General features: G+C 46.3%; 1 protein-coding gene across 1 annotated transcript in view; it reads right to left on the bottom strand.

Annotated features, from left to right (window-relative positions):
* Positions 1 to 7,578: 7,578 nt before the first annotated feature.
* prkcq (protein kinase C, theta) overlaps positions 7,579 to 21,228 on the bottom strand; it is a 124,057-nt gene continuing 110,407 nt past the window's right edge. Inside the window, exon 17 of the mRNA XM_086010751.1 lies at positions 7,579 to 10,805. Coding sequence (XP_085866877.1) covers positions 10,653 to 10,805 — 153 coding nt within the window. The 3' untranslated portion in view covers positions 7,579 to 10,652. The remainder of the gene's footprint in view (positions 10,806 to 21,228) is intronic.

Here is a 21,228-nt window from a genome sequence, read left to right as displayed (position 1 = left end):
GGGCGTTGCACGAGGATGTGACGTCATTTTCTGCGCGCGCAGCCGGGCGGGCGCTAAACTTTACGCCGGCGCTAAGGGTCAACTTAATTTGGGGCGAGGCGCAAACTGCGCTGCGCCCGGGCGCTACACGCATAGCGCCCGAAATTCACTTCTCTTAAGGCGCTAACTGCTGGCGCAACCAACTGAATTTCTAGGCCTTAGTGTCTTTTGGGGTGATCTCCATTCATATATTTGACAGGTCTATCTGTCAAGTGTATGAAGGGAGATTCCCTTCTCCTACTGGCTCCCCATGGCCCACGTGATCCCAGGGACGCTTACGAACCGCCTGTGCCCCTGGGATACCCGGGCCCTGCGCATTTCGAGTTTAGGGAGGCCTAGGATCAGAAGTGTCCTCACCTTGGGAGCCCTCGGGTAAGGGCGTAGATTTTTTTTCCGATAGGAGGCCTCCGCTCGCAGGAAACCTCCGATCGGAAATTACGGGCCAATGTGTTTATCCATGAATGGGGCTGGACTCCGACTGTCCAGCCAATGAGAGAGCAGCACTGGCATAGTATCGGCCTTGTACCCTGGCTCTTGAAATAATCTATTTGGATAGTGTATAATGAATCTCTTTCCACCTTCCCCAAACCCTGGGCAGCTACTGCCAAAAAGGCTGTTTCTTAATCAAAGTTAATATTCAAACTGATATTGAAATGAATCTTATGTTAACGCTCCTGTGAAGCGCCTTGGGATGTTTTACTATGAGCACATCATCGAGCACTGCCCTCAGAGGAAATTCACAGGCAGCCTATAAGATATCCACCCTGTTACACCGGAAGCTTTGGCCTGGATAGCTGACTTAGATATTGACATCGGATTTGCTTTGTTACTACCATACGAAAGAAAGAAGACTATGTTAAAGGCGCTCTATAAATGCAAGTTGTTGTTGTTGTACTTGTGGTGTCTGTAGACATAACATCAATATCAACAACTGCAATCCCAGGCCTATGCAGAAACTAGATGCAGGAAGGATGTTCCCGATGGCGGGGGAGTGCAGAACCAGGGGTCACAGTCTAAGGATAAGGGGTAAGCCATTTAGGACAGAGATGAGGAGGAATTTCTTCACCCAGAGAGTGGTGAACCTGTGGAATTCTCTGCCACAGAAGGCAGTAGAGGCCAATTCATTAAATATATTCAAGAAGGAGTTAGATATATTTCTTAAGGCTAAAGGGATCAAGGGATATGGGGAGAAAGCAGGAACAGGGTACTGAATTTGGATGATCAGCCATGATCACATTGAATGGCGGAGCAGGCTCGAGGGGCCGAATGGCCTACTCCTGCTTCTATCTTCTATGTTTCTATGTTTGCAAATTCTGATTTGCAAGTGTCATTTTAAGGGTGAGGTTCATTGACGAGGAATGGAGGGGAACACGTGGCGTGAACAACACAACTCAAGAAATACACGGGTAGCCGTTATGATCATTATCCAACATGATTTTACTCTGTACAAGTAGACTAATGAGGTAATTATACATTGACATCTTGCCATTTTCATGGTCTCGTTCAACACTAACATCCGTGTATTTACTTTATTGTTAGGGTGAATATAGGCGCAAGTCGAGGGCACGCAAGATGTCAATGCTGGAGACTGGAACGTCTTTTCACTGTTTGGCACATAGTGTCAACAACAGGCATTCCCAGGCCACGAACAGACCAGGCGAGTTCAATGTGTGCCAAACTATGGGCAGCTTTATTGCTGAAACTTATATCACTTAGGATATTGCAGTCAGCAGTGAGCGGAGGCTTCCAGCTCTATTCAAATCTCTGCTCCCCCCAGGGACTAAGTAGACTGTTACAACTCACTATGTAACTAGATCTTGACGCATCTTGATGTTTAACTTTGACTATGGTGCCAACATTATAGAAACGTTCTGTCTCAAATAAAGTGCCTCCAGCATTGGACATCAACATCGCATAAACCCAACAGAAATGCCCCTATCTCAATGTGCTTGTCAAAATTCTGTATTGTGGTGCGTTAGTATGCTATCTTCCAGTATCTCAGAATTTGTACAATACTGCAGTGCGCTTCACATACTTTGACAAAGGCAACGACAGCAGAGGCATTAATGTCTGCCCACGTCAAGTAGGGAACCCATATATTTAAAAAGAGACCTTATGAACCACTTAATATAATGGATAACCCAGTAGAATTCATCTATATCCCGTTCACTGGCCAGATGAAACAACACAGAAGCTTTCAGCTCAACAATCTCTTTAGTTGCTTTTCATCGCTGCGTTACTTAAAATGTTTCAGAATTTGCTGCCTTTCCTGTCAGGCCTAATCGATTTTGCCTCGGCCTTATTCACAGAATATCTTACAGGTAGAAAATGTTACAAATTGCACCTCAGTTTATTTTTTGTGTAAACAGAAAGCAAGGATAATGGCATTCCGAAGACATTGCGTTGTCTAAAAATACCCAAATGAAGGAAATTAATTTTTTTTGGGGGGGGGGTGAGGGGGGTTTGCAGCTGGTTAATTCTGTAACCCACACAAATATTACGATGCATAGTTTATCATTAAAGTACCTGAGTCAGTTAAACATAAATATTAGGTTTTTACGTCTTTTTTTTTGATTTTCCAGTTTTCTCCCAAGTTGTGACATGTTTGGGCACGGCTTGCCTTCCAGTGCCTTGTCCAACGTCAGCAGGTGACCTGATTTGGCGGGGGGGGGGGGGGGCTGTGGGGGCGGGGGGCAATGTTCCCTGTGAGCTGGGCTTTGTTCCGCGCGGCCCGTTTCTTTCAATGCGCGGTCCCTTTAAATTTCTGGGCGTACGCGGTGTTCACAATATGAAAGCCGGTGAGTGCCTGGCGCGGGAGCCCTGCCGATTACCGCACAGCCGCGCGCGCGCACCTTAGTGGGAACTGTAGTGTATGTCTCCGTCTACCTTTAAGAAAACCATTGTATGTAACCGTTCACCTTTAAGAGAACTATTTTAGGTGTGGCACTACTTTGTTGGCTTCTGTATACTGTAATACCGACGGTGACCACACCGGTATATAAGTGCTGTGTCAGGATTATTTGGCAGATTCGCCCTGACCTTCGAATAGTAAAGTCCTGTTTTAAGTTACTCTTGGAGTCTGTGCATTAATTAACTAAACAACCCACAGACTTTACAGTGGCGACGAGTCCGATCGTACCCTGCGGCAACAATACTTCCGAAGCAGTTAACGAGCGTCGAGAAGCGGCAACCGCCCTCGTCGTTCTGCTGGGAGAAAACTCGAGGCTGCAGAACTAGAAAGGAGGAAGAATTTAGAGACAAAGACTTCCATCAGCAACAGGCACTGACTGTCCCTTCTGCCACGGTGAGGAGTGAGCCGATCAGCACGAGAAGCAAGGCGGCCACGGTGACTGTGAGTAAGGGAAAGTAAAAAGAATAACCGGAGGATAAGGGCGGTGCACTCGACCACGGTCGAGGGGGAAAGGAGCCGGACAGAAGTCGGGCCCAGAGGCGCTGAGACTGGGGCAGCGTGGAGCAAGGAAGCCGCGGTACAGACAGGCTGGGGACGCAACGGCGTCGTGAGACAGCTAGACCGCGACCGGCGAAAAAGGCCGGGCAGCGACCGTAGCCACGAAGCGCTGCGACCGGGAGCGTAGGCGCAGGAAGATATAAAAACTCAGCCGCAGCCGGGGAGGGAAGCACCGGACTGCGAGAGGGCTGGGAGGCGTGATTGGGAGCCGAGCGAGCGGGAGAGGCAGAGCCTGAGCAAGGGGAACTGAGCGAAAGCCAGCCCAGCGGCTGAAACTGTTCGCCGTCAACGGGGTGTACCCAGCGCCGGTTGCCCTGCCGAGAAAAGGGAAAGCACTGAAGCCGACGCGCAGGCTGTGAACCTGAAAGCCAGCGGCCGTTGCCCGTGGGAAAGTGTACCCCTCCCGCCAGGGGAAGAAACGCGGGAAACCGCCATTAGGCGGAGAAGAAGACAGAAGCGGGGAACCGCCATTGAAGTGGGCGGGGAGAGAAGATAAGCGCGGGAAACCGCCATCTTCGCGGGAACCGCCATCTTGAAAAAAAAAGAAAATTTAAAGAAATAATCCGTGGTGTTATCAGGAAGAGAGGAAGATGCCTAAGCGTGGTAACATCAACGATTTTAATTCCGAGGTAGAAGACTGGGCCACGTATGTGGAACGCATTGAGATCTATTGTGAGGCCAATAAAATAGAAGAAGATGACAAAGCTATAACCTTGCTAAACTCGATGGGCGCGAAGACATACGGGCTCTTGAAGCATCTACTATCACCGGCTAAACCGGCGGATCAGACTTTCGATGATATTGTGGCTGTTCTGAAGGATCACTTGAACCCCACACCGTTGATGTTGGCGGAACGATTCAAATTCTATGCGAGAACGCAACGGAAAGACGAAAGCAACGCAGAATACTTGGTCGAACTGCATAGACTAGCGAAATACTGCCAGTTTGGAGGGAATCTGACAGAGGCATTGCGAGACAAGTTCGTGTGCGGATTGGTAAAGGAAGGAACGCAAAAGCGACTACTCGAAGAGAACGACCTTACACTTGACAGGGCTGTCCTTATTGCAGCATCGCACGAAGCCGCAGCGAAGGGAACTGCGGAAATGCAGCTAAAGACAGCGGCACTCAGTGTGGATCAAATTACCTCGACAACAACAAAATGCTATCGTTGTGGGAAGACAACACACGACCAGAACCAATGCTGGTTTAAGAACCAGGAATGTAGGAAATGTGGCAAACTGGGTCACATAGCTAAGGTATGCCGGTCAGGGAAGAAGACCAACGACCAAAGGACCAACAACCAAAGGAAGCCATCACAGGAAAAGTACAACAAGGTACACAAGGTGGCTGAGAAGAGTTCAGACGAACAGAATTCGGACTCAGACCCAAACGGCCAGGAGCTGGGTAGTCTGAGAATTCACAATGTGAGTAAGGAAGCTGACCTACAAACTATCTGGGTCATGCTAAAAATAGCTGGAGTCCAAGTGAAAATGGAGTTGGACACTGGATCAGCTCTATCAGTCATAAATCGAAGGGATTACCACCGGCTATTCTCACATATACCCTTAAGAGATACCAAGTTCGTATTGCAGACATACACGGGGCATAAAGTATACCCCATGGGAAAGATAAGAGTCAAGGTGAGAGATAGGGGTAAAGAACACCCAAGAATGAACTTATACGTACTACCTGAGGGAGGACCACCACTTCTAGGATGGGAGTGGATCAAGAAAATAGACATGGAATGGCACTATCTAAAAGCCATAACGAGTGAGGACTCGGTGCAGACAATCAGCTCAGATTCTGAATCGGATGACGATAAGACCAACCCAAATGTGAAAGACAAGGCTAAAATGGACTTGCCGACTAAGGTTGGAAAAACGAAGGCATGCAGAAAGGCTTATGCTCCCGAGAAGAACAAAGTTTCAGAACAGATCTCCACCAAACAACGACAACATAGTTTGACAGAGAATTCTGAGTCTGTTCAGTTTAAGGACATATCCATGACGGAAGAACACCGAGCTCGGACTCAACTTTATTTCAAATCACGACAACAATTAGAACAATTGAGTTACCGTCTCGTACAAGAGATGAAAACAATGAAAAAGTTCTATGACACCGAATGGGAGAATCTGGAAAGACAACAGAAGCAGCTAGCTCAAGCAGAGAGCGACCATAGAGCCATCGTGACCAATCACCGATCACATCTCCCTTATGATGTTCAGGAGTTAGAATATTTGCAGAAAGAAGCAAATGAAGAGGAATCTTCAGGAAGCCAGGATTTTATTCCAGTTCTTCTCTACGACTCCTTACAAGCAGAGTTTGAGAAGTTGAAGGAACAGTATGAACAGGCCCAGGCTACAATCCTGGAGGGGGTTAACTCGGCAACCTCCGAAAAGCTAGTTTCAGTGGAAGCATATGAGCAACTAAAGGTTGAACATGAACAAGAAGTCCAAAGGCTGCAGGAAATTCTTAATGAGCTCAAGGCCAAGACAGACTCATCGGTAGAAGTTCCATCCATAGATGAGAAATTAGAGGTGAAAGACATGGCAGAACATGAAAGTCAAGGTGTCCAAGAACTCATAAAAATATTGAAGGAAATCCAAGACAAATATGAGGCGGCAATGACCGAGGTTCAACAACTTGAAGAACAGATTCAACTGGGAATTCTTTCAGTGGAAGAAAAGGCAACTGTAAGAAACACAGAGACTGTAAGAATGGCCCCTGAACATGAGCTAGAGAGCATCAAGGCGCAACTTCTCCGAGCGCTTAAAGCCAAAGTACAAGAGGAAAAAAAGGTGAAAGCTTTGGAGGAAAAGGTGGATGAAATGGAGAAGACTCTGATCCACAGGGTCCCCGTGGAAGAGTTAATGGTCAGCCAACTCCTTCATATGCTGAGAGACAAGACTCTGCAAGGGGAACCATTTGAACACGAGCTTCAATCTTCAAAGGGAAGGGGTTCGGAGCTCTCAAAAGTTTGGGGAATAGTTGAGGTTGCAACACAGATTTTACGGGGCTGTCGAAAGTACGCTGAATCACGTCAATGTGAACTACAGAATGTTGAAACAGCTGCTCCAGTAGAAGGATTGAATAGCCCGATCAATCAATCCCCGATGGAAGGGGAAGTATTGGAATCACAAATGAGGTCATTAATGAGGGATTGGTAGGAAACCCAGGAAGAGCGGGATGAATATGAACGCATGAAGAAGTCTCTTCAGGAAAGATGTCTAGGGAGGGAACAACAGTCGGCTAACATCCGGTTGGGTAAGGAAGAAGTAGCAGGCCCTCTCGCTAGACTAGTTCAGGACGACACCGAATATTACCATGACCTGTTGAGTGACACGGAATATTACGAGGACTTGGTCTGCCCAGCTTGTGATGAAAACTCCCAAAGTGCAGAAATCAGGATGAAGCACTTAAAGTCTAAGGAACATAGGGAGATGGTGGCGCTACAGCTGGCAGCTGATAAGGGAGCCCCGAGAGTCTCCAAGAAGCAGAAAAGAAAAAGACGAAGCAGAAAGTGATAACCATCTAAATCATTATCACTTCTACCAGATCATGTACGTGGGCCCTACGAAGGGAGCCAAATCAGTTGGCAAGTAGGAAAAATTACCAAGGCAGTCCAGCTGTTTGTAAAAGTCAGCACTGCTGGTTCAGCAGGACGGAAGTTCAAGCTGTTAAGTCAAGGGAAAGACTATTGGACGAGTCACGCTAGCAATGTGAACCGGCTACACCACAGAGATGTTGTTCGGACCGAGTCAAGACCAGAGACTGAATCTGTGAACTGTTCCCGCAGAGACTGAATCTGTAAACTGTTTCCCGCATAGATTATACCTGTGAATTGTTTTACATGAAGTTGAATATATGTTATGTTTAATGGGGGACTAAGTATGTTGTAAGCTAAAAAGGGAGGATTGTAGTGTATGTCTCCGTCTACCTTTAAGAAAACCATTGTATGTAACCGTTCACCTTTAAGAGAACTATTTTAGGTGTGGCACTACTTTGTTGGCTTCTGTATACTGTAATACCGACAGTGACCACACCGGTATATAAGTGCTGTGTCAGGATTATTTGGCAGATTCGCCTTGACCTTCGAATAGTAAAGTCCTGTTTTAAGTTACTCTTGGAGTCTGTGCATTAATTAACTAAACAACCCACAGACTTTACAGGAACATTGGTGGGGAACGGCATCAGAGAATGATACAGCACAGAAAGAGGCCAGTCGGCTTATTGTGCCTGTGCCGGCTCTTTGAAGGAGCTCTCCAATTAGCCCCACTCCTCTGCTCTTTCCCCTTAGCCCTGCAAATTCTTTCCTTTTCAAATATATATCCAATTCCCATAACAAGTCGTCACAATTAAGACTGAACCTGGTCTCCCTCAAAATCCACAAATGCATGTTATTTAGGAGGAATCACTCGATCAGAAACAGGAACCCCTTCTGCCTTTCCCCACCCAAGCTTAGGGGCACGGGCTCCAGAGCAGTGCCCCCTCCTTAACCCCGACTGAGGTCAACTAATGCGGCACAGGTCAGGGGTCAAACCTGAAACCATCCTGGCCAGTGTGCCGCAAGACTGTGCTTTCGCCCGCTGGCCCATTGGCCTTGTGCTGTTGTTTCACACTGTCGTGGCTGAGGTCAAGGTCTTGTTTATGAGGGGCTTTGACCTCTACTCTCCGCAGCGAGACCCTGCCAGCTGCAGAACGAAGGCCGGTGAACAGCGGGCAGTGCCCACATGTAAAGAAGCAGCGTTAAACCTCGATCTCCACAAGAAAACTGTAAAACCCCTGAATGCCTTCCACTTCAAGTACAACTGGGCGAGTAAAGTATGTTAATGACAAACTTCAAGAGCGTGGAAAGTAATTGTGAGGATTCCAGGGTTAATGTAAGCATTTACAGGATAATGTATAATGCAAAACTTGCCTTCACAGTAATAAAAATGCACAGTGCATGCAGTAACAAGCTACGTTAACAGTAATGTTTCCACTCAGGTAACTCCTACGGTAACGCGAGTGTCAGGTACCATTTGTAACGTAGCAATGCCACTTTGAAAATACTACTCACTTTTTCTTGAAGGGCCAAAGGTGTAGGACTGCAGTAAGGTTGAAAAGAGTAGGGCGGGTGGTGGGTGGGGGGAAGATGAGATAAATCAAGTAGTTAGTTTGGATTTAAACATCTGTAAATCAATGTCCCCTGTAAGCTGCGGTTTCTTCAGCGTGGCCCGTTTCTTTCACTGCGCGCTACTTACAACAGAAAAGCCAGTGAGCGGCCTGCGTGGGGCCTTTCCCATTACTGCGCGGCTTAGAGGGAACATTGCTGTAGGTAGTAAGAGGAAGGAAAGACCGAGGGAAGTAAGGACTTTCGTAGTTATGAGGTCCTGGGAAAGACTGAACTAGAGGAAGGGGTGGTGAGTTGAATCCTGATTTCAACTCACTGAGGATGAATGGCAAGAATGAAGAGTGCTGGATGACGTCGTATTGGAGTTTAGTAGAAAATTGAGAGAATAAAAAATCCATAGTAGTATTGATTAAATGAAGTGAAAAAGGTTACAACAGAGAAAAGTCGCAGGTCAGAGATGAGATCACTACCTAAGTAATTACTACTCGAGTTAGGTTGGGTCTGTGTGAAAATGGTTGACTGAACAATAGTCCATGACCCTTTTTATTGGGTTGCCCTTCCCAAATTCTTGAATCGCAGAACCTCTACAAATGTCTATAGATATGACGATCTCAATCACATTTCAGCCCTTCCTTCAAGATGATGCACTGTCCCAATATTTGCAAGTTTCCCCTGTGTTGTCCAGTCCCATTCCTGCTTATTTTCTGTGTTTGAGGTCAGTGCTTGATTAATCCGAGTTGCCTGCCTAGTCTGGAGACTTGGTGGTAAGATCGCACTAAAGATACTCCTGACACATTGCAGCACGCTCGGGCTTTTTCAAAGTTCATGAAGCATTTTGGTTCCGTCCAACATCAGCCGCACACTAATACGGCCCGGTAACGTTTTCACATCTTCCTACAGTCGCGTGTGACTGACCTCACCGGGCTGATGCTGAATGTAGTTACTGGAACCATGGCGACTAGCAGTAGTAGAGCTGACCTCACGACCTCAGTGATGGAAGAAAAGCTTACACGCAGAGTGATTTCCTGACACCCAACGCTGAGATAAAGAAAGCTGAGTTTCAACAGCTTGTGTGACACCTTGGTCACCCCGTTGCTAAGAAAATATTAAAACCTTGTATTTCTGTTGATGCAGCCACATTGGTTGAGCAACTTGTTCCATCTTCTACACGTAGCTTTGTAAATCAAGCCAGTATTTGAAGTTGCCCACCATGCGGGTCGACGAGCAAGGCTGAACATTGACTTCCATTATGAAGGGAAGCATTGGCAGAAACAGCTTGATTTACTGGTTGTAGTTCTGGGGGAGATGAGGGTTGGAGGGAGGTCTCTCAAATGTTAGGGTTTGCTGGCTCATATTAGGCAGCAAGCCCACCACTGCAGTGGTCTGATTTTGCGGAAAAATGACAATCCTTAAATAATCCCACAGTTTATAAAGAGCAGTGCGTGCTTTGCCCTTGGGGCCGTTAGTATGGACTGGGGCGAGGCTGTGAATTCTTCTTCTTCTTTCAGCGGGCCCTGCCTGCACCAGTTCACTGCGAGCCCTGTCAGTACTGGAGAATGAAGTGTTATCGCATGCACGCGGTGGAAAGGGAAAAAAAATACTTTCCAAGAAACGGCCGTTATTTGCATTTTTGCTCCAATGGCGATCCAGGCGGAAATGAATACTTCTAAAAACACTTTGAAAGCTAAATGTTTCCACATGCAGTGTTGGTCTCAGTTCTTCAGCGACTGTGCTCAAAGATTATAGACATCAGGTTTAGGCACATCTGCCTCTTCCTTCTAGTCCAAAAACAATTAGGATCTCTTCTCGGATGCGATGAATGTTCTCACAAAATGGCTTTCAACACAGATGTCCAGGGACATTCCGGTAGATTTAACATACATGATACCACTATTTCATGCCACATGTTTTAACATAGAATCTAGCGAGCACTGTGTTTAAGACCATGCTGTCATCATGGGTGAATGTAGAACGTCAAACTCTTCAGTGTTACAGAGGTTAAGATATTCTCCGACTGCCATGTGATCTTCATCAAAGTATTTGCTCCATTTTGGGGTTCGTGAACGAAAAGTTGTTGAACATGTTTTGGTCCATACTGTTGATGAGGGTCCTGTCTGCACAGGACAGTCTGGGTTTCTCATTCAAGAACTCTTTGTCAAAGTTGCTGCAGTCACTTGCCGATTTCTGTCAAATAAAAAAAAATAATTAAAGCATTTGAAAATCTGACAGGCTCATCTTGAATAACCTTGTGCATGAAACACAAAAAGTTAGCATGCAGGTACAGCAAGTAATCAAAAAGGCAAATGGAATGTTGGCCTTTATTGCAAGGGGGTTGGAGTATAAAAGTAGGGAAGTCTTGCTACAACTGTACAGGATATTGGTGAGACCACACCTGGAGTACTGCGTACAGTTTTGGTCTCCTTATTTAAGGAAGGATATACTTGCATTGGAGGCAGTTCAGAGACGATTCACTCGGTTGATTCCTGAGATGAGGGGTTTGACTTATGAAGAAAGGTTGAGCAGGCTGGGCCTATACTCATTGGAGTTTAGAAGAATGAGAGGTAATCTTATTGAAACGTATAAGATACTGAGGGGGCTCGACAGGGTAGATGCAGAGAGGATGCTTCCCCTCGTGGGGAAATCTAGAACTCGGGCATAGTTTCAGAATAAAGGGTCGCCCTTTTAGAACTGAGATAAGGAGGAATTTCTTCTCTCAGAGGGTCATAAATCCGTGGAATTCTCTGCCCCAGAGAGCTGTGGAGGCTGGGTCATTAAATACATTTAAGGTGGAGATAGACAGATTTTTGCAAGATAAGGGAGTGAAGGGTTATGGGGAGCGGGCAGGAAAGTGGCTTTGAGCCCGAGATCAGCCATGATCTTATTGAATGGCGGAGCCGGCTCGAGGGGCTAAGTGGCCTATTCCTGCTCCTATTTCTTATGTTCTTATAACCCACTACATGAGGTGTTTTTAATTCAGAACATAGGAATGTACAGGATTTTTGACAGACCATTGCCGACCATCCTTACCATGCCCTACTCCATCACTTGTATCCCTTAACAGCTTTTTCTGCAAGTATCTATCTAGCTCTCTCCTGAATTAATAACACTATCCGTCTTCACTGCTTCCCTGGGCAGTCTGCTTTATATATTCACCACCTCTGAGTAAAATACTGAAATCCAAACTGTTCTGTTCACCTTCCCTCTTCTCAGTTTAGAAGAGGAAAAATGGACCGGCAATGAGCGTTTCCTTACAGTAGGTAGCTGGGGTGAATTTTGTTTCTAGTCATCTAATTGACTTACCTGCCTAAGAAAGTGCCCATCATCATCACTCCATGCCACAGTATTTGGTAGAAAGGATTTTCCATCGTGCAATATTTTCAATATGTCATTACCTACTCTGTCTACCAGGTGCCAACATATTGGAGGGAACAGGTAGGTACTGTTACGTTGACTTGCTCCTTAACATGCAGTGTCACTGCTATTGTTGATCCCGAAGAGAGTGGGCAGTGTCACTTTGGAACTGAGTGACAAAATGCGCCTCGCAATATCGGCACAATAGCAGCAGAAATTAGGCTTATTGTGCGGTGAATCTCAATTTGTCACCAAATGTGACATTATTGTACTGGCCATTATAATGAAAGAAGACTGCAGTTGTACTTCGAGTTACAACTGGATCATTCTTCAAGGCTCAAAAGGCTTTGTACAAATAGAATAACTGTTGTAAGTCTCGGGCCTGCCTTCGGTCACTCTTGTAAGTATCTTATAGTCAGGAGTGTGATTGCTCCAAATCTAGTTAAATGATAGCATAGCCCAGGAGTGTTACTGTAGGAACCCCCTTGCGATCTGAACTGGATATCGGGTCTTTTACACGAGTCCTCTCATTCACTTCTTCAGCCTTTCAGTAGGTAAAGATGGAGCTTTATTCTGCGTCTGGCCTGTGCTATATCTGACCTGAATGTTCGATGGGTGATGTAAATACACAAATCCCCCAGTACCAATAATCTTGGCAAGCACAAAAACTCACTCAAAAAAAATGACAAAAATAATAGCATAAAAGCTGCAGTATCACACTGTGGGGGAGAAATTCAGTGGAGCCACAAATGGGGCGCCAAGCTCGCCTGGGCGCCGGAATTAGCGCTGCGATCGGAGCAGTTGCGACCACTGGAAATTCAGCTTGAGCGCCCCAAGAGGGACACGGGGCGAGGCTCGAGGCGCTCCGTGTCCCTCTTAGGGCGCTGAAACTGAATTATCGCAGCGCAACGTGCCGCAGCGCCACACGCTGCAGCACGGCGCGCTGCAGTACTGCAGGCCTTCCTCCCATTCTTAAGGGGGAGGGGCCTGCACCAGCGCGATCGGAGATCGCGAGTGCCGGCAAAAGAGCCCGGCACCGAGGAGAAGTGCCGGGCTCTCGGAAAACAGCCGGCACTGCCGCGGAGGGAGATCAGGAGGCCAGGGACGGAGGTGCTGGCAGGCGGCCGCCGAAAAAACAGCCGCCCCGCACCTCCACCTTAATTTGCGCCACTGCCGCCACAGGTAGGCCCCGTGAACCGGGCGCGATTTGCGAACGGCGCTACAGAGGCGGGCGCTACCGAATATCGAGATCGGGGCGGTAGCGGGGCGCTGCGCACACCGATGACGTCATTGGTGGCGGCGCAGCGCAACAGGCTAACGCTGCCATTAGCGCCCCAGCTAAATATCGCGGGAGGCGTGGCCAGTGGCGCTAAAGCCACTGAGTGCCCTCTTTAGGCGCTAACTGGTGGCGCAGCCCACCGAATTTCTAGGCCTGTGTCTTTCATTCATTCAAATTTGGAATGAGGCTTCATCATTTAATTGAATGTTAAATTATAACGTCTTGGTTCTGGTTGGAAATTACTCCATGCATTTCACTTATCTCACAGGCAAAGTCACAATGGTTACCTGACCTTGCCGGTAAATATAATGCATGGAGGAATTTCCAGTCCTGATAGGCTTCAAATGGCATCTTTGTATTAGCAAAACAGTGGACACCATCCAGGACAAAGCAGCCCGCTTGATTGGCACCCCATCCACCACCTTAAACATTCACTCCCTCCACCACCGGCGTACCGTGGCTGCAGTGTGTCATAAGAACATAAGAAATAGGAGCAGGAGTAGGCCGTACGGCCCCTCGGGCCTGCTCCGCCAATCAATAGGATCATGGCTGATCCGAACCTAGACTCACGTCCACTTCCCTGCCCTCTCCCCGTAACCCCTAATTCCCTTATCTGCTAGGAAACTGTCTATCTCGGTTTTAAATCTATTTAATGTTGCAGCTTCCACAGCTCTCTGGGGTAGCAAATTCCATAGATTTACTACCCTCTGAGTAAAGAAGTTTCTCCTCATCTCAGTTTTGAAAGGGCAGCCCCTTATTCTAAGATTATGCCCCCTAGTTCTAGTCTCACCCATCAGTGGAAACATCCTCACCGCATCCACCCGATCAATCCCCCTCACAATCTTATACGTTTCGATAAGATCGCCTCTCATTCTTCTGAACTCCAATGAGTAGAGGCCCAACCTACTCAACCTTTCCTCATACGTCAACCCCCTCATCTCCGGAATCAACCGAATGAACCTTCTCTGAACCGCCTCGAGAGCAAGTATATCTTTTCTTAAATATGGAAACCAAAACTGCACGCAGTGTTCCAGGTGTGGCCTCACCAATACCCTGTAAAACTGCAGCAAGACTTCCCTGTTTTTATACTCCATCCCCCTTGCAATAAAAGCCAAGATTCCATTGGCCTTCCTGATCACCTGCATACTAACTTTTTGTGTTTCATGCACCAGGACCCCCAGATCCCTTTGTACTGTAGCACTTTGCAGTTTCTCTCCATTTAGATAATAACTTGCTCTTTGATTTTTTTCTGCCAAAGTGCATAACCTCACACTTTCCAATATTATATTCCATCTGCCAAATCTCTGCCCACTCACTTAGCCTGTCTATGTCCTATTGCAGGTTTTTTATGTCCTCCTCACTCACTGCTTTCCCTCCCATCTTTGTATCGTCGGCAAACTTGGATATGTTGCACTCGGTCCCTTCCTCCAAATCATTAATATAGATTGTAAAGAGTTGGGGTCCCAGCGCTGACCCCTGCGGAACACCACTAGTTACTGATTGCCAGCCCGAGAACGAACCATTTATCCCAACTCTTTGTTTTCTGTTAGATAGCTATTCTTCCACCCGTGCCAGTATATTACCCCCAATCCCGTGATTTTTTATCTTGATCAGTAATCTTTTGTGTGGCACCTTGTCAAATGCCTTTTGGAAGTCCAAATACACTACATCCACTGGTTCCCCTTTATCCACCCTGTATGTTACGTCCTCAAAGAATTCGAGCAAATTTGTCAAACATGACTTCCCCTTCATAAAACCATGCTGTCTCTGTCCTATTAAATTATGTTTATCCAAATGCTCTGTTACTGTTTCCTTAATAATGGACTCCAACATTTTGCCAACCACAGATGTTAGGCTAACTGGTCTATAGTTTCCAGCTTTTTGTCTACTTCCCTTCTTAAATAAGGGTGTTACATTAGCAGTTTTCCAATCTGCCGGGACCTTTCCTGAGTCCAGGGAGTTCTGGAAAATAATCACCAATGCATCCACAATCCCTACTGCTACTTCTCTCAAGACCCTAGGATGTAGGCCATCAGGTCCAGGGGATTTATCTGCCTTAAGTCCCATTATTTTACCGAGTACCACCTCCTTAGTGATTTTAATCGTGTTTAGCTCCTCCCCCCCCCCTCATTGCCCCCTGTTTGTCCAGTGTTGGGATATTTTTAGTGTCCTTTACTGTAAAGACTGATACAAAATATTTGTTCAGCGTCTTTGCCATCTCCATATTCCCCACCACTAGTTTCCCGGTCTCATCCTCTAAGGGACCAACGTTCACTTTAGCCACCCTTTTTCTTTTTATATAGCTGTCGAAACTCTTGCTATCTGTTTTTATATTTTTTGCTAGTTTACTTTCATAAGCTATCTTCCCTTTCTTAATTAATCTTTTAGTTATTCTTTGCTGGCTTTTAAATGCTTCCCAATCTTCTATCCTCCCACTAGATTTGGCTACTTTATATGCCCTTGTTTTCAGTCGGATACTATCCTTTATTACTTTACTAAGCCATGGATGGCTGTCTTTTCTTTTACTCCCCTTTTTCCTCAGTGGAATATATTTTTCTTGAAAGATGTGAACTATCTCCTTGAATGTAGACCACTGCTCTTATACCGTCTTACACTTTAATCTGTTTTCCCAGTCCACTTTAGTCAATTCTACTCTCATACCTTCATAGTCTCCTTTATTTAAGCTCAGTATGCTGGTTTGAGATCCAACTCTCTCACCCTCAAACTGAATTTGGAATTCAACCATATTATGGTCACTCATTCCAAGGGGATCCTTTACTAGGACATTTTTTATTAATCCTGTCTCATTACACAGGACCAGATCTAAGATTGCCTGCCCCCTGGTTGGTTCAGTTACATACTGCTCAAGAAACCCGTCCCTAATACACTCTATGAACTCTTCCTCAAGGCTGCCATGCCCAATTTGATTAGTCCAGTCAATATGAAAGTTAAAATCCCCCATGATTATAGCTGTTCCCTTATTACAAGCCCCAACTATTTCTTGATTTATACTCCGACCAACAGAGTTGCAACTGTTAGGAGGCCTATAGACTACGCCCACTAGTGACTTTTTCCCCTTATTATTCCTTATCTCCACCCAAACTGTTTCACTATCCTGATCCTTTGACCCAATATCATTTCTGACTATTACAGTGATTCCATCCTTGATTAACATAGCAACCCCACCTCCCTTTCCTTCCTGTCTGTCGTTCCTAATTGTCAAATACCCTTGTATGTTTAGTTCCCAGTCATGATCATCTTGCAGCCATGTTTCCGTAATGGCCACCAGATCATAACCATGTGTAGTTATTTGTACCATCAACTCGTCTATTTTGTTACGAATGCTGCGTGCATTCAGATAAAGAACTTTCAATTATGTTTTCTGACAATTTATTCCTGTTTTTACCCCTTTTACTACTTTACCTTTATCATCATACATTCTGTCCCTTCCTGACATGCTCTGGTTTTTAATTCCCCCACTGCTACCTTGCTCTATTGCCTTCGCCACTGTCATTTTTATTTTTCGCTTTCTTAAAACCTCCCCCCCACTAATTAGTTTAAAGCTCTCGCTACAGCCCTAGTTATTCAATTCACCAGGATTCTAGTCCCAGCACTGGCCAAGTGAAGTCCGTCCCAACGGAACAGCTCTCTCCTGTCCCAGTACTGGTGCCAGTGTCCCAAGAAGCAAAACCCATTTCTCTCACACCAGTCTTTGAGCCACGCATTCAACTCTCTAATTTTATTTACCCTAGCCAAATTTGCACGTGGCTCAGGTAGTAATCCAGAGATTATTACCCTTGTGGTTCTGCTTTTTAATTTGGCCCCTAGCTGCTCAAGCTCCCTCAGCAGAACCTCTTTCCTTGTCCTATCTATGTCGTTGGTACCAACATGGACCACGACAACTGGATCCTCCCCCTCCCACTTTCTCTCCAGCCCAGAGGAGATGTCCTTAACCCTGGCACCGGGCAGGCAACACAGCCTTCGGGACTCTCGCTCTCGGCTGCAAAGAACCCTATCTATCCCCCTAACGATACTATCCCCTACCACTACAACATTTCTTTTATCTCCCCCCACTTGAATGGCCCCCCGCTCCACGGTGCTGTGGCCAGGTTGCTCATCCTCCCCGCAGTCCCCGTTCCCATCCTCACAGGGAGTAAGAGCCTCAAACCTGTTGGACAAGAGCAAGGGCTGCGGCTCCTCCAACACTACCTCCTGGATCCCCGTACCTGCCTCACTTCTAGTCACACCATCCTGACCCTGGCCACGGACTACATCTGAATTAATTAATCTAATTGGTGTGACTACCTCCTGAAACACAGAGTCCAGGTAACACTCCCCCTCCCTGATGTGTCGCAGTGTCTGAAGCTTGGTCTCAAGCTCATCGACACGGAGCCATGTTTGCAAATTGTTAAGCTGAAACAAATACTAATACCGCGTGGTAAGAATGTAGATGCACCACAAGATGCACTGCAGCAACTCGCCAAGGCTTCTTCGGCAGCACCTCCCAAACCCGCGACCTCTTCCACCTAGAAGGACAAGGGCAGCAGGCGCATGGGAACACCACCACCTCCAAGTTCCCCTCCAAGTCATACACCATCCTGACTTGGAAATATATCGTCCGTTCCTTCATCGTCGCTGGGTCAAAATCCTGGAACTCCCTAACAGCGTTGTGGGAGCGCCTTCAGCACACGGACTGCAGCGGTTCAAGAAGGCGGCTCACCACCACCTTCTGAAGGGCAATTAGGGATGGGCAATAAATGTTGGCATCGCCAGTGACGCCCACATCTCGTGAATGAATTAAGAAAAAGAAGTAAAGTGTTTTGAGTTTGGTATTTTTCTTTAAGATTTTCAGTGTTTATGTTATGCGAGGTTATTGTCACAGTAATAAAGTTACATCTACGTTCTTACTGCGTGGTATTAGTATTTGTTTCAGCTTCACAATTTGCAAACTTAAAAAAATAGTCAGCCCACACAACCTTTGAGCACAGCTCACCATTGGGGTCAGGGGAGGGGTCAGTACTCTGTGGTGCACAAGCTCAACAGGGACCATTCTGCCGCTTTCTTTGAACCAGTCTGCACATTTGTAACCACAGAGAAAGAAAGATAAAGTGCCTTTCAGGATGTCCCAAAGCGCTTCACAGCCAATTATATACAGTGTAGTCACTGTCAGAGTGTAGGGAAATGCAGCAGCCAATTAGCGCACAGCAAGGTCCGACAAACAGCAGTGAAATGAATGACCAGATAAGCAGTTTTTTTTTAATAATGTTGGTTGAGGGATAAATGTTGACCAGGACACCAGGAGAACTCCCCTGCTTCTCTTTGAATAGAACTACAACCAGTAAATAGAGGTCAGGGATCAGGGATCCCCCCGGGATTGGAACCCCTGGGGTCGGGGATTGGACTTACCTGGTCCTGCGGCCTGCTCCCCACCCGGCTGGAAGCCAAGCCTGTCAATCAGATTGACTTCAAGGCCAAAAGACACAAGCTGTGGAGTTAAAACCCCACTGCGTGTGGGGAAACCCATCCGAAACCTTCCCCCCCCCGCCCCCCGCCTACGTAACCCACCCCACTAACTATCCAGGCCTATGTTTCCTTCTGCACCTGAAAATCTGGTCGCCATGTTGAGACCTCCCACCCGTGCCCCCTTACCCCGGGCAAGAGCTATTGGAGGATACTCGAATTTGAGTGTTGGGGGGGCGGGGGGGGTTGGCCAATTTTGCGGGCGGAGATTCGTTTGGAGGGGAGGTTTGGCAGACAGATGTAAAAAATATGCCGCTGTTTCTGCCTCAGCTACTCCCTGCGACAAAGCATTCCACGCTCCAAAAACCCCTCTGCATGAAGAAATTCCTCTTAGTCCTTCTTCTCACTCTGTCTTGGTGACAATTTTAAATTGATGACTCCCCTCATTTGCAGGGTCCTCAGCCAGAAGTAATAATCTTTCCCTATTCACCCTTGTGAAACCCTCCAGGAAGGTGTAATTACAGGTGGATTAGCTTCGATTGTATGTTGAGCAGACATGAACATTCAGGTCCGAGGAGACCATTTTTTGGGTAGTATTTGGGAACATTCGGGATAGACGTACACCATTCGTAGTCAGTGGGCAGAAACTGTAGAAGGTGCTTTGAATTTCAGGTGACAATTTCTTTGTGGTCCAGTGGGACATGGAGCTTTCTGTCTAGGAGTTCCAGTAATCTGGAGATATTGAGAACATTAGCAAACTCAGGGAGGAAATCCAATAAGGACATCTTTAGATACATCAAGAGGTAGCTTACTGAACAAGAACAAGAGGCCAACTTGCGATTACAGTAAGGAAAGTATGTTATTTTAAGGAAATAACCTTAAAATAACATACCTGGTGATGTAAGAAAAAGGAGACTTACCATCAAGTAACTTTAAAGTAAGCTTTAAGTAACTTATAAACACACTATATACACGAGAGGTCTTTACCATGCCTCTGGTAGAAGCCTCTTACAATACTGAACAGACCAGTATTTATACCAGTCCAACAGGAAGTGACATATGACAGGAAGTGAGGTATGTACACAGTTCATAGTTCATAGGAAGTGATGACATAACTTCCCGGATGTTATCATTTTTATCACACCTGGGATGGCAGGAATGACGTATAAGGAGAGATTGGGTCGATTGGGCTTATACTCGCTGGAGTTTAGAAGAATGAGAGGGGATCTCATTGAAACTTATAAAATTCTAACAGGATGAGACAGACTAGATGCAGGAAGGATGTTCCCGATGGCGGGGGATTCCAGAACCAGGGGTCACAGTCTAAGGGTAAGGGGTAAGCCATTTAGGACAGAGATGAGGAGGAATTACTTCACCCAGAGAGTGGTGAACCTGTGGAATTCTCTACCACAGAAGGCAGTGGAGGCCAATTCATTAAATATATTCAAGAAGGAGTTAGATATATTTCTTAAGGCTAAAGGGATCAAGGGATATGGGGAGAAAGCAGGGACAGGGTACTGAATTTGGATGATCAGCCATGATCTCATTGAATGGTGGGGCAGGCTCGAGGGGCCGAATGGCCTACTCCTGCTCCTATCTTCTATGTTTCTATGAAATACGATGCAATAGTTTTTAACAATCATTGTAGAAGTGTTGCTATTTTCATGCATGTTTGATGACACAGTTCAAACTGAGGAAATGCACCAATTAATTTTTTTTAATGCTCTCAATAAAGTGGACACTTTGATTTTCTCAGCCTCTCAAGATCACTCCATGACCCCTGGTATATCGGCCATGACTTGTACTTTTAAATGTCACACAAGTTCTTTCAACTTCCTATTCTTTTACTCTATTTATATTTGCACGCGGAGTTCCAACCGCCTGCTCGATTTTCAAAGGATTGGAAAGTAGAAAGTCCATTTCAACAACTTCCGCGAGCTAAAACGTGTGAGGTGACAGCACAGCTCGAGTACAGCTGCTCTTTTCCTTTCAACCTCCAGACTGCTGATGGGTCCAAAGAAAACCCAGTCTCATTGGGCTGATGATTATTTTTGTTAGGTTTTCAACTCACATTCTGCATCACGGTGAGAAACACTAAGATAAGAACATAAGAAATAGGAGCAGGAATAGGCCTCTCGAGCCGGCTCCGCCATTCAATAAGATCATGGCTGATCTTGGGCTCAAAGCCACTTCCCTGCCCGCTCCCCATAACCCTTCACTCCCTTATCTTGTAAAAATCTGTCTATCTCCACCTTAAATGTATTCAATGACCCAGCCTCCACGGCTCTCTGGGGCAGAGAATTCCACAGATTTACGACCCTCTGAGAGAAGAAATTCCTCCTCATCTCAGTTCTAAAAGGGCGCCCCTTTATTCTGAGACTGTGCCCCCGAGTTCTAGATTTCCCCACGAGTGGAAACATCCTCTGTGCATCTACCTTGTTGAGCCCCCTCAGTATCTTATATGTTTCAATAAGATCACCTCTCATTCTTCTAAACTCCAATGAGTGTAGGCCCAGC

This window comes from Somniosus microcephalus, chromosome 17, assembly GCF_052327205.1.
Source record: "Somniosus microcephalus isolate GS21.2 chromosome 17, FLI_Smic_1.0, whole genome shotgun sequence".
Taxonomy (NCBI): domain Eukaryota; kingdom Metazoa; phylum Chordata; class Chondrichthyes; order Squaliformes; family Somniosidae; genus Somniosus; species Somniosus microcephalus.
Note: the sequence above shows the minus strand (reverse complement) of the source record. Positions and strands in the feature narration are given on the sequence as shown.